Genomic DNA, 12,911 nt, shown 5'->3' with positions numbered 1-12,911 from the left:
ACATTTACATGCATTTGAAAAGGTAAATTAAATAGATATGACTATCTTTCCAATGTTCATTTCCATTGTTTCTTCTTGTAGGAGTATGATATCATTTCTGCACCATATATTAAAATTCAGTACCCAAAAACATACCTGCCTAAACTGAGTACATATAGCATAATGCTCCAGGGATTTATATGATCTATGATGATTACTTAAACTTAATTTTTGTCGGCCTCAACAATACAAATTCTGTGTCAAGTAGAACCCTAGTTGTATTTTGCAGAATAAATATGCAATCTGGCACACTCATTCAACTCCAACCTTTTCTGAGGAAGAAGCTGACAGGGGCTTGCTGGTTGAAGTGGGTAGGATGCTGGCATTAACCAAAAATTGTATGCTGGTGCCCCTGCCATAGGCAAGGAAGAAAAATTGCAAGAGTTTACACTGGTGCACTAATGGCTTGTAGAGTTGTTTTCCAGCTTGTGCAAGATTTCTCCATCTCAGCCTTCAAGATGGGTATCTGAACCAGCCCTGTGTAAAACATCTGCATGCTCTGATTGGATTCCATATTGTGTATATAGTACTACTGTCTGTAATCACATCTGTTTGGCTGAGTGTTGATTGTTTCAGCCTGATGATGGTGATAAGTTGTGTGGCTACCTGCCTGTATATCTGACCTTTGTCTATCTTCTTTTATTTGGCCCCAAAGGTGATTAACAGGTCCTGCCTGCCTTGAAAGAGATGACTGAAAGACCACTCTTTATGAAAGCTTCTTTGACCGGTTAATATCAAACCTTATGTTGTTAAGTTCTGGCAACAGTAAATGGGTAAGTGCTGCAATACAAAAAGAATAATATAGTGAAGCTTATATGCCCCTGGGGGCTGAATGTGGCTGTCTAGCCTTTAAGATCCTCCTCAGACCACACACCTCCCTAACTCTGCTGCAGGCATGCCTTAAGTCCTTTTGTTGACTGGAATATATCATTGAACTGTGATAATTCCTCTTGTTTGCTTGGATGGAGAAATGTGTGGAGAAAACTTTTGTATGGCTGGAATGTAGGCTTCTGTAAGAGTCACATCTACCCACATTTTCTTAGGTCCTCCTCACATGCAACCGCCGGAAGCTTGCTGATGAGGGAATGAATCCCTTGGGCTGAAAAGGGTTCTCTGTCCTTGCTGTACCCAATTACTTGGGAGCAAGTCCCATTGCATTCATTTGGGCATACTTCTGAGTAGGCATGTATAAGATTGCACTGTATAGTATGTGTTCATAAAACAATGGTTTCCCTCAATAGCACAACCACACATACACAAACACACATAGAAGGCAGTCCTCTTAAAGTGGATATAGGATTTCAGTCTAAGAAGCAATTGTTTCAGGGCTACAGTCCTTCTCTTCCATTGCTGATTCTATATTTGCCCCTTAATGTTTCATATAGCTAGTTTTCAAGTTGTAAAATGATTTGATAATACTTGAAATTCGTTTCTTAGGTTGCAGTGTTGCACTGTAATTGAGGTTTTTGAAAGACAGAAGTGATCATGAGACTACTGTAGTTTTGCAGTTGTGGAACTCCCCCCCCCCCCGCCAAACAATTCAGGAAGCGTTGGCACATTAGCATTTAGGTGCCAGTTAAAACTTTTGTTTTTTTCTCCTGGCATTTAGTGGTGTTGGAGTTAATAAATTGTCTGATAGATTATGAGCAATATTTTATTCCTATTCCTTTTACTCAGGGGTGGCTAACTTCTGGCTCTCTAGATGTTCTAGACAGGCACCGCTCAGCACCAGTCAGTGTGGCCAAAAGCCAAGGATGATGGTAATTGTAATCCAGTAACATCTGGAGAACCAAAGATTAGCCATTTCTGCTTTTAACACTTAGTTTTATAAATTCTCTTAGTGAGCTTATGATTGAAAGATAGGATAAAACATTTTAAATTACATGAATTAATAAATATATAATATTTCATGTCAAATTGCTGCCACCACAGTAAAAAAATATACAGCTAAATGAAATAACCAAGTAACTAACAATTTTGCTGCCCGTTAATGATACTCAAAATTTTCTGTCTGATAATATAGCCTTTCCTTTCCTCTTGGCTGATTTTGTTACCCTTGAACTACTTGTTCCATTTCTTTCCCTCTATGTGCTTCTAAATTTAGATTTGTGAGGTCCAGGGGAAGTCACCTGTCTTTTCCTTATTTTGTTCTGTATACAATTGTACCTTGGAAGTCAAACAGAATCCATTCCGGAAGTCTGTTCGACTTCCAAAACGTTTGAAAACCAAAGCATGGCTTCTGATTGGCTGCAGGAAGCTCTTGCAGCCAATCAGAAGCCCCATTGAACGTTTAGCTTCCAAAAATAGTTCACAAACTGGAACAGTCACTTCCGGGTTTGTGGCATTTGGGAGCCAAAACGTTTTAGAACTAAGCTGTTTGAAAACCAAGGTACTACTGGTATATCTATATAAGTCCCATTGAGTTGAATGGGGCTTTCCTCCAGGTAAATTAGTGTAGGACTAAAGTCTTGAGTTCCATTTTGCCATTAACCAACAAGGCAAAGAAGATCTAAAAAGAGGCTTGATGAAAGTTTGGAAGTTGTGGGATTGCTTATAGAAATAATGAAAGAGCATATAATTTTTATTCCTTTTCTTTCTGAACTGTGTTTTTAAAAAACCCCTTGCACTGAAATAACTAGTTTAGTCTTCCAGAGAGAAATCCAAAATATGCATTTTATTGAAAAGCCAATTCTCTGTTCTCTCCTGTGAATGAAGGTTGCAGTGAAGTGGTTTGGCTAGCTAAATAAATACTGTAAAGTGCAGCCAAAGCTGCTTTTGTGGCATGAAGTCATTACATGGGGTGGATGTCACCTTGGCAACAGATAAATATACATGGATTATAATTCCAGTAGGATAGAAACTGTCATATCTTTGAACATCATATAATTTAGAATGACTGAGGGTGACGGTGGGGGCAGGAAACCAAACATTGGTAAAATACTGTTAAATTGCTGCAAGTTTCTTATTTCTGTTATCAGTAAGAAGTGTTTTACAATTTTACAGCATAAAATCACAATCACTTCAGAATAAGAAAGATTAAAATAATGTCATAGTTAAAATGACATGATATACTGTATAATCCTAACATTACAGCAACTGTATTCTCAATTTCATATACTGGGCTGAATTCATTGCCGTCAGTTCGCTAGTGGAGCTACTTCCATTTGTACGATGAAACATGATCTTCCTCTCCTCCTTCTGTGTGCCCTCAAAATCTGCTCTGGGGGATTGGGGGACCCCCTGAACCTGTTTGGTGGGGCATGCAAAGGGCTGCAAGGGGGAGGAGAGGCAGGTGAAGTCCTGTTGTGCGAGTGGAACTTCACCTGTTGGATATGATACATCTCTTCCTAATTTAAGAGACGGTATTCTGTCCATCAGAAATCCAAATAGATCAAAAATGCATTTAATTATATAATTAAAAATTATATAATGAAGTGACAACATTATAATTATATTATGTGGTAAATGAACAAACTATATATTTCTTCTTATCACATTAACTTTGGTTAATAATAATAATAATAATAATAATAATAATAATAATAATAATAATAATTTATTTATACCTTGCCCATCTGGCTGAGTTTCCCCAGCCACTCTGGGCAGCTTCCAACAATGGTTGCTTACTGTTTGGTTTTCATGCACTATATTAAGCTCTAGATATGTAATATCTTGGGGGAGAGGATTTGTTCGATACCTATCTGGAACTATGCATGGTATTTGTGGATTTTTGGAAACTGTTCAATGGTTTGTGAGTTTACAATAAGGATTTTTTTTATTTTGTAGTACTGATAACTTGATTTAATATAGTAGATGATAGTGTTATTTTTGTATTTTATTCTGGCGGCAGAAAGGGTCATCATTCTGAAATGGACATTGGATCCTCATTTGACAAAGTCAGTCTTTCTTCTGAAACTGTTTTGGTTGTAAATCAGGAAGAATATGTCTTCGTTAAAAAGCATTCTGAAGATTTGTGTGCAAAAGATGAGAAATTTCAGCTGACGGTAAAATTTCCTTGATTTTTATTTAAAAACAACTTTTGGCAGTTTAATGACATTTTAATGATGACCCATAAGTAGCATTCTATTCTAAATTAATTGTGAAATGATGCCTATTGTACAGTTAAGTGTGAAGAAGGAATTGTGCTGCTTTTTGTAGCTCATTCTGCCTTGCCAGTTTGTGTGGCATGTATACTTCAAGGTCATTGTCTTCTTAAGAAATAAGCTGTTAGAAGGCTATTTAACTTTATATTTGCAGCTTGATATGATTCTGTATTGTCTAATTACCGGTATGTGGGTAAAGATTAGACATGAAGTGAGAATATGAATACATGGTTAAACCATCTTAAATGAAATTTCTTTTTCCAGATATTGAAAATTCAGAAATATCCTATCTCTGTGAATGGAACTGTGAAGAATTTAATTTAATTTTGTGAAATCTTACAGATTCAGAAATCTCTCTCTGTGTTCTTCCTTCTACAGATGCTTCCAAACAAAGATGAACAAATGGAGAAAGCCGTGGAAGAGATACTAAAGGATTCTGATAAAGGCCAGAAGCTTGATACTACTGACTGTGTAGACTTGAGTGGTGATTGCAGGCAGTCACTTGGATATGTCAGCCAGTCTCCTATGCATTTTCTACTTGATTCTCCCACCACAAGTACTGGCTTTAATATTTAGTATATATTTAAGGGAAAATGTGGGGGAGGTGAAACAAAAACTGGTTGGTGGTTAGGAAGTCTGTTTTCTCTTGCAGAAGAATGAAACTCTCATTACTATTTGTTTGGTTAAGCAAACTTTGTTTGTTTTTCCTTGCCATTATTTTTGAACATGCGTTTCTCCGCTATCCCGGACAGCTTTTGAAGGCAGGCGGGGGGGAGCAAAGACTTTCGCCCACCGCCTGCCATTAGAAGACCTCCGCTGTCCCAGGGGCTTTTAAAATGCTGGCGGTCGGCAGCGAAGGCTTCGCTGCCGCCCGCCAGCATTTTAAGATCGCTTCGCTGCTGCCCGCCAGCATTTTAAAATCGCCCCAGGACAGCGGAGAAGTCTCCGCTGTCCCGGGGGCTTTTAAAATGCTGGCGGGCGGCAGCAAAGCCCTCCTGTCCCCGGAGCTTGCGGGGTGGGAGGTGGGGAGAAGGGCTTTTCTTCCCACCGCCAGCCTTCAGAACAGCCTTCTGAAGGCTGCCGGTGGGAAGAAAAGCCCTTGTCCCCCCCCCCCCCGCAGCCTTCAGAAGAGGTCGGGGGACAGACTGTCCCCGGACCTGGTCTGAAGGCGGTTTCCATAGGAACGCATTGATTGATTTTCAATGCATTCCTATGGGAAACCGTGCTTCGCAAGACGAAAAACTCGCAAGAAGAAAAAACTTGCGGAACGAATTAATTTCGTCTTGCGAGGCACCACTGTATGTGGGCTGACTTGGAAAAACTGTATAGCAATTCCCTTTTAAAACAGATAATAACAAGAATCCTTTAGCAAACTGCAAAAATGTGGTGAGCAAATATTTGTTTTAACTGTAGCCATTGAAAACAAATCCAGATTGAAAGATAATTTTTGGGAAAAATTCCAATTTGGTCTTTGAGCTTCTAAAGAAAAGTTAGGTACTTGCGGAATAGCCATCAGCTACTCTTCTTTGTCATTTTTAAAATGGTGTGTGGGGTCACACTTGGGGGATCTTGGAGTTGCAAGTGACAAATTAGGAATACCTAAAAAATAAACTCAAAATGGTGGTGTCAACTCAACACTGTTGAAGTCTGCTTTAGGGTAAAAACCAGCACTTTTGTACTTGAGCAGCTTTGGAAGTCAATGTAAGCCATGACCGTGACCAGCTGCAACCTTTAAATAGACTACAAGGACAGCTTGAGTACACTGCTGCAGTTAGATGTTGAATGACTGTTGCAAAGAAAGGAGAACATTGTTGGTAATGATTGAATTCTATTCACTTTCAGAAGCATCGTCAGATACAGCATATTCCCCTACTGTACCCTCAGAAGAGGAGAGTGTATTGTTCAACAAACTGACATATCTTGGATGTATGAAGGTTTCTGCTCCTCGCAGTGAATCAGAGGCACTGTGTGCCATGGGAACTCTGAAGAGCTCAAGTAATTCACCTTTCCCCGTAACTCTATATGTTCCAAATATCCCAGATGGTTCTGTTAGGTGAGTTACTCTTGCTTTTTAAATTCATAATACCGTATTTTCCGCTCTATAAGACACACCCGACCATAAGACGCACCTAGTTTTAGAGGAGGAGAACAAGAAAAAAAATATTCTCTCCCTCTCTGCTCAGCGCCTCTCCAGCAAAGTGGGAGGAGAAACGGAAGGGGCTTCGTTTCTCCTGCTGCTTCACTGAAGGGGCACTGCGCAGAGAGGGAAAGCTGCGCAGCGCCTCTCCAGCGAAGCGAAGCCAGGAGAGCAAGAGCGATCAGTACACACCGATCCTTCTTGCTCTCCTGGCTTCAGCGAAAGCTGCGCAGCCTGTATTCGCTCCATAAGACACACACACGTTTCCCCTTACTTTTTAGGAGGGGAAAAGTGCGTCTTATAGAGCGAAAAATACGGTATATATTCATACTTTTGTGCATACAGACAAAATACGTATATGCTTAGTTTACTCTTCCTCCATTAGTTATTATGGGTATTTCTTGTGTGGGGACACTAAATGCCAAAATGGGCCTAGGAAGAGAGCAGGAGTGGATTCCTGCATACAAGGTGCACAGGACACCTTTTTGTGACTTTTTTGAATGCCATCATGGCATTCCCATCCTCAAAACATCCCACATACTGTTGGGGGCTAAATAAATGTTGTCACAGAGAGGGAGTGTTGATGCTAGTGCTTTTTGTGTGTGTGTGAGGGTATTGTTATTGTTATTATGCTATGTTTTATATTGTAAACCTGTGAACTTCAGATGAGGGGCGGTATAGAAATTTTAAAAATAAATAAAATAAACCAAATAAGTGGTTTTCTAGCCTGGGAACTGCAGAGGAAAGTCATTCAGCTTGGAGCAGCGTATCTCTTTTGAGCGCAAATGGTTTCTTCTGTGCAGAGGGGCTGCACTCGTTGTTCTCAAAGCTAGTTTGAGGTGCTGCAATCCAAGCAAGGTGCTGTGTAGCAATGGCACGCATAATGCTGTGTAACACCCCCCCTCCTGACACCAGAATTGCTGCTGCTTAGCCTACCTGAGATGGTGGCAATGTTGGGGGGCATGCGGGTGAACCAGTGGGACTACCACCACCAATCCAGTGCTTGTCCTGGTGCACTTGCACAGCTCCAACAAGTAGCAACACAAGTGGCAGGAAAGTTACTCTGCCCCATGACTTGCAGCGCTGTTGCTTCTCTGCATGCAGAACCAGACGTCCACACACATTACTTGGTGGATCAAGAGCAGCAGTTGTAAAGTGGCATGCAGACATGGAAAATGTTGTGGAGAATACCCACACTTGTTTGTGCATTTAAGGTATACCCCAAGCTCCTTTATTCAACAAATGATGTGTGAAGAAGACTGGGTTTGAATGTGGCTCTCCTTAGTTTGATTGGGGGAAGCGTGGTGTGGGAGAGGCAGTATAAAGCGAGAAAGTGTTTCTCCCTTCGCGCTTCCTCCCTGCCACCCCGTGTCAGGTTCTTTTATTCCTTTGTGGAACTCCACAAGACAGGATACAAACGGTGAAACTTTTTAATGAGTTCACATTTATACATATTGCAAACACTAACGTTTTGCCTGTTAATGCACGCAGGATTTCCAGTGAAATAAATGAGAATAGTAAAACTGTAGATTGTTTTAATCTATTAAATTTTTTGCTTAAGCAGTTAATATTGATGATTTTAGTTGGAATAGAATGACCTAGGTTTCTTATTGTGTTGTGAACTTTTTCAGTGTTAATCAGGATATTTTAGATTAATAAGGTTTTTATTTAGATTTCGAAAGTGGCAAGTAAAGTTCTCTCTTTGGGACTTGCTGAGTGACAAAAACCTTTCAATTTCCTCCTTCTTCTTTAGAATAATAGATCAGTCCACTGGTACAGAAATTGCTTCTTTCCCAATCTACAAAGTCTTATTTTGCGTCCGTGGGAAAAGTGGAACTTCAGAAAGTGATTGTTTTGCATTTACTGAGAGCTTCTGTGGCAGTGATGAGTTCCAGATTCATGTCTTCTCTTGTGAAATTAAAGAGGCAGTGAGTAGAAAGTATTGTTTTTAATGATCCCGTTACAAACTTTTTGAAGAGGGTACCTAACCTTTCCAGTTAACATTATTGTATGCTGTTTCCACTTCAAATACAAAATTTCATATTATGCTAGAACAGTCTGACGTGAAGAACCCATTATAAACTCTGTAGGCTACTGTTCATATGGAAATGGCATGGTTTGAGGTGCATGGGGTTTACTTTTTATTTGCATTTTTCATATAAAATGATGTTTTAATAGATTGATGACTTAAGTGTATATGGCCTAAGGCTTGATCCCAACTTTTTGTTTCACAATTGTCCTGTTCAGTAGTGCGAGATAACCACTTCGGCTAATGTGTTCCAGTTTCATGCTTAGCTTTTTGTATCACAAATTATTGGCTTAATCATGGTCTCCCCCGCTTCTCTTCTGTCCTCCTCCTCCCTCCTCTTTTGGTGCAATTTTAGGTCAGCCGAATTTTGTATAGTTTTTCAACAGCATTCAAACGTTCCTCCAAACAAGCATCAGATCACATAAAGGACACTATCGTTCCAACTCCCGACAGTGATACATTCAGTTTTAGTGTTTCTTTAGAGGTCAAAGAAGATGATGGTAAAGGAAACTTCAGGTAAATGGAAGATGTTTTTAAAAACCCCAGAAAAAGATCAGCTGTTTCACCTGTATAGTTAAATTTCTTTTGCAAAGTTTGCTAAATTTGCTGGGTGCCCATCTCTAAGGAGCTCAGAACAGCATACATAATGCTGCTTGTTAGGGGGCCAGTATGAAGGGACAGGGGGAGGAATAGATAGTCTTTCCTGGTACCTGATAGTCCAGTGGGTCTGATCTAGGCTAAAAGCCTGCAACAATGTGGAAACAACATTGGCCCCAGCAAATTGCACATCAGAAGCTGTGCAAGAACAAAAGAAGCAATATTCTGAACAGTGAACTTCACCTTGTATAAAATATAATATAATGGAGTATATTTTGGGGGGTTTGCTTAGAAGTTACTCAGTTTTTCCTGAAGCAAATGGTCTTGAATTCACAGCAGACATTTTGTCAGAGTTTGCTATTTTATAGCCTGTGATTGTTAAATGAATGCTAATGAAATGTTATTCTTATGAAATTTTCTGTAGCCCAGTACCAAAGGACAGAGAGAAATTTTATTTCAAACTGAAACAGGGAGTTGAGAAGAAAGTTGTGATCACTGTACAACAGATTTCCAACAAAGAACTAGCAATTGAAAGGTAATGCTAGAAACTATCAGTGTTGAAATGCTCTTTAATTATATTTTCAATGACCTCTCAAGGTGGTATTGGCCTAGCCAGACCAAAAAACAATAGTGAATATGTTCTGCTTCAATCCATCATAATCTAAATTGCTTATCAATTTGTTTCTAGTCCCAATTTAAAGTACTGGTCTTCAGTAGTTTAAATTGGGATTGGAAACAAATTGATTTGGGAACAGATTATTTGAAGGACCTCCTAGACCTGTATAAACCTGCCTGCTGATCAACCACATCTTGTCTGCCACCAGGGAAGGTGAGAATGGTGGATACCTGGGACAGGGCCTTTTTAGTGTGTCCCTTTCACCAACATCTGCATCACACATCCTCTCTCATTGTTTTTAAATGGATCCTGAAGGCTCATTGTTTGCTAGCTTTTCCCTTAATTTATTTAATTTATTTAGTCTCTTTATTAAACTGTCCACAGTTCTTGAGGCAGTTTACAAAAAAGAAAATTCAAATACACAATCAAGCAACATAAATATACAGTACTGAGATCCACAGTAACCATATTTGTGTAGCTAATTGCCAGGCAGCATGATCAACAATCAATTTAAAGCACCTTATTCACACAACCACTCATACAGTGCCAATCTAACAGTTCAGAAGGGTTTTCTAACCATTGTGGGGCTATAGAAACAGAGAAGTTGGCTTTCACCACTAGAGCTGGGGGATATATTGGTAAATTGTCTGAAACCGGTATGGCATTCAGGCAGGGGCATAACATGTGCCCCTGATGCCTGGGGTGCATGTGCAGCGGGAGGCAGAGGGGGCCCAGCCCAGCAGCCCAGCCCTTGCCCCTGCTTCAAAGCGCACTCATGCTGCCCTGGCAGCCCCTATGTAACCCAAGAGCAGCACTGGTGTGCTCCAGGAAGCTCATTTGGAAATGTGGCTTCTTCCATCACTACAAGGGCTTGGCGGGGTGTGCAGTGGCGGCATTGCCCCCTGACAGTCTGGCATGAGTGCGCCTTCAGCCTGGGCATTGTGAAAGTTCCCTGAAGCAGCGGCGCGGGCAGTGTGAGTGCGCCTTTCACACTGCCCCTGGCAGCTCTGTGTGGCTTTGTGAAACTGGGATAGGACTGTCAGATCCCAACCCAGCTTTGCAGTGCAGTGCAGTGCAGGGTTGACAGGGCAGCACGAGGAGCAAAATGTGTCCCCCAAACTGTGCCTGGGATGACCATCCCTCCCTGCCCTGATTTCAGACATTTTGAGCTGGCAATACTTTGTAGTGGTCAGGGAGCCGCAAAGTCTTCCCAGCTCAAATTGCCTGCAGACGGCAAAAGCGCAGGTAGGCAGACAATTTAGCAATTTACCAGTTTCAGACAATTTACCAATATATTGCCCAGCTCAAGGGGGAAGGGTTTAGTCTTTCTCCCGGCTATGCACAGAACCAACCTAAATGCACCCCTGGGAGCAAAGAGAAAGATTTCTGGAGATCCCTTCATGGCTCTCACATTGTGTCTATTAGCTTCCTCCCTTAATTAGTAGCATAGTGTGTGTGTGGAGGCTCGGGGGGGCACAATCAGGTGCCCCCATGACAAGCTCCTTCATTGGAGCCTGGCTCTAGTGTGCGAGGGAGCTCCTACCCAACCGTAGCTCCACTCCTAAGTCAGACCTGACTAGGAGGCGGAAAGTCGGCAGCAGCTTCCCCACCCCTCTCCTCCACTGGACTGGGCTTGAAGGAGCGGCTACCTCTCTTGTGCCCAGCCAAAGCTCCGCTCCTGGCTCAGGTCTGATCTAGGGGCGGAGTGGAGAGTTGGCAGCAGTGTTACTGTGGTGGTGCCTCTCTCTTTCACTGGGCTGTGTGTGCAAGGATGCTGCCAAGGCAGCATTCTCTCACTTGGGCACAGCGAGCTCCCTCCACACCACGCCCCTTCAGTGGCGCGCCCCATGCACTTGCTCCAGGTGGTGGGAGCATATGCTCTGCCACTTCCCTTAATAATAAAACAAGACTTCTGAACACATTTTCTTAAGTTGCACTGAAAAAGAAACTACCCTAGGTGGCAACCTTCTCATAAGATTTTAAACAGATTGTTTCATATAGGAAACTTTTGCCCTGCAGTATGGTTTAAAAAAACACACCCATAGAGCTGCGACTGGTGTGTACTTGTTTCTATATGCTTTTTTGCTTTTTCCAGATTTTTAAAAACCAGAGCTGAACATAATAAGTTTTGGACAACTAAATATTAAGGGGAACATTGCGTACTAATGACTGTAATAATGTGCACCATTGAGTCACTAATCTATGAAACTGCCTCAACCCTGATGTTTAAGATTTTCTTCAGAGAGGTCTCATTGAAGGCCTGTCACCCCAAAGAGGGAAGTCATGGCTCTTGACAGTTTCATGGATAATGGTCAAGCAGTCTCATGGTTTCTTGATTCCTCTCATGTCAAGCAGTTTCTCAGGGACATATTACTAATTCTTGCCCCTCTGGTTTACAGGTTTGTGCCATGGTTTGCACCAAGTTCTCTCAAATACTTTCAGTCCCAAAGGAATTCCTGGGAGATAGACATCTTCCCTGGTAGTTCCTAACGGAGCCATATTAAATGCCGGCTGCTGTGGCCATGTGCAGCAGTGTAGTTCCTGTTGCACCCTACCGTTCAGCTAGTTACGTAGCAGCGATGGAGGAAAGTGCGGGTGGGGAGCAGGCAGATGGGCCTGATCCCTGCTCCAGCTTGAGGCTGGTGCAGCAAAATGGCTCTTCTTTCTTGGAATTGGCATGAAGATTTTTACAGGCCTTCCTTTGGTCAGAGGTTGGGAGTAACCCTATGCTGCTGCCTGCTTTCTTGCCTGCCAAGCAGAATGCAGCCTCTTCAGTTTGACTCCCTGATTTTATTCAAGGCATCATTCTAACGCTACAATTCTATTACTCTATTACGATCTAGTTGAGATTCCTGTATTGCAGGGGGTTGGGCTAGATGACCCTCTGGGACCCTTCCAACTCTACAATTCTACGATTATCCCCCAGTTTTTAAAGAGTATTAATTACCTCCTGGACAAAGCTGGTCATTTTCTTCTCTTGTTCCACCACACCTGACATGATGTTACAATCCATAAAGGACAAGGGATGAGCAAACACATGTTAGAGTTCACCTCTCAGAAAAACATATACAGTTGTACCTCTGCTTACGTATCCCTCTGGATACGTAAACTTCGGGCTGCGAACGCGGCAAACCTGGAAGTGTATACTTCTGGGTTTTGCTGCGCATACGCAGAAGCCTTCAATTGTGTCGCGTGCGCAGAAGGGCGCCTCCAGTTACGAAGTTTATGGATGCGGCCGGGCCTCCAGAACGGATCCTGTTTGTAACCAGAGGTACCACTGTACACACTTAGGCTGCAAGAACGGATACATATGTTGTTGATAGTATCAGCATGAGACTTGGAAAATAGCAGTTGATAAAAATCATATATTGATAAAAGTCAGCTTTTTTG

General features: G+C 41.7%; 1 protein-coding gene and 1 long non-coding RNA gene across 4 annotated transcripts in view; one reads left to right on the top strand and one right to left on the bottom strand.

Annotated features, from left to right (window-relative positions):
* The window catches only part of LOC309343556, a 151,548-nt gene that overhangs the window by 119,249 nt on the left and 19,388 nt on the right, over positions 1–12,911 (bottom strand). The gene's annotated exons all lie outside the window — the stretch shown is intronic.
* Positions 695–12,911, top strand: part of RABGAP1L (RAB GTPase activating protein 1 like) — a 140,419-nt gene continuing 128,202 nt past the window's right edge. For all 3 annotated transcript variants that reach the window (XM_081865142.1, XM_081865144.1, XM_081865143.1), the window contains exons 1-7: positions 695–812; positions 3,890–4,043; positions 4,521–4,698; positions 5,985–6,195; positions 8,033–8,207; positions 8,664–8,824; positions 9,330–9,440. In XM_081865142.1, the coding sequence (XP_081721268.1) occupies positions 3,909–4,043; positions 4,521–4,698; positions 5,985–6,195; positions 8,033–8,207; positions 8,664–8,824; positions 9,330–9,440 (971 nt within the window). In that variant the 5' untranslated portion in view covers positions 695–812; positions 3,890–3,908. The remainder of the gene's footprint in view (positions 813–3,889; positions 4,044–4,520; positions 4,699–5,984; positions 6,196–8,032; positions 8,208–8,663; positions 8,825–9,329; positions 9,441–12,911) is intronic.

The sequence above is a fragment of the Podarcis erhardii genome (genome assembly GCF_964252035.2).
Source record: "Podarcis erhardii genome assembly, chromosome: 6".
Lineage (NCBI taxonomy): Eukaryota > Metazoa > Chordata > Lepidosauria > Squamata > Lacertidae > Podarcis > Podarcis erhardii.
This window is presented reverse-complemented; position numbering and strand designations above follow the sequence as displayed.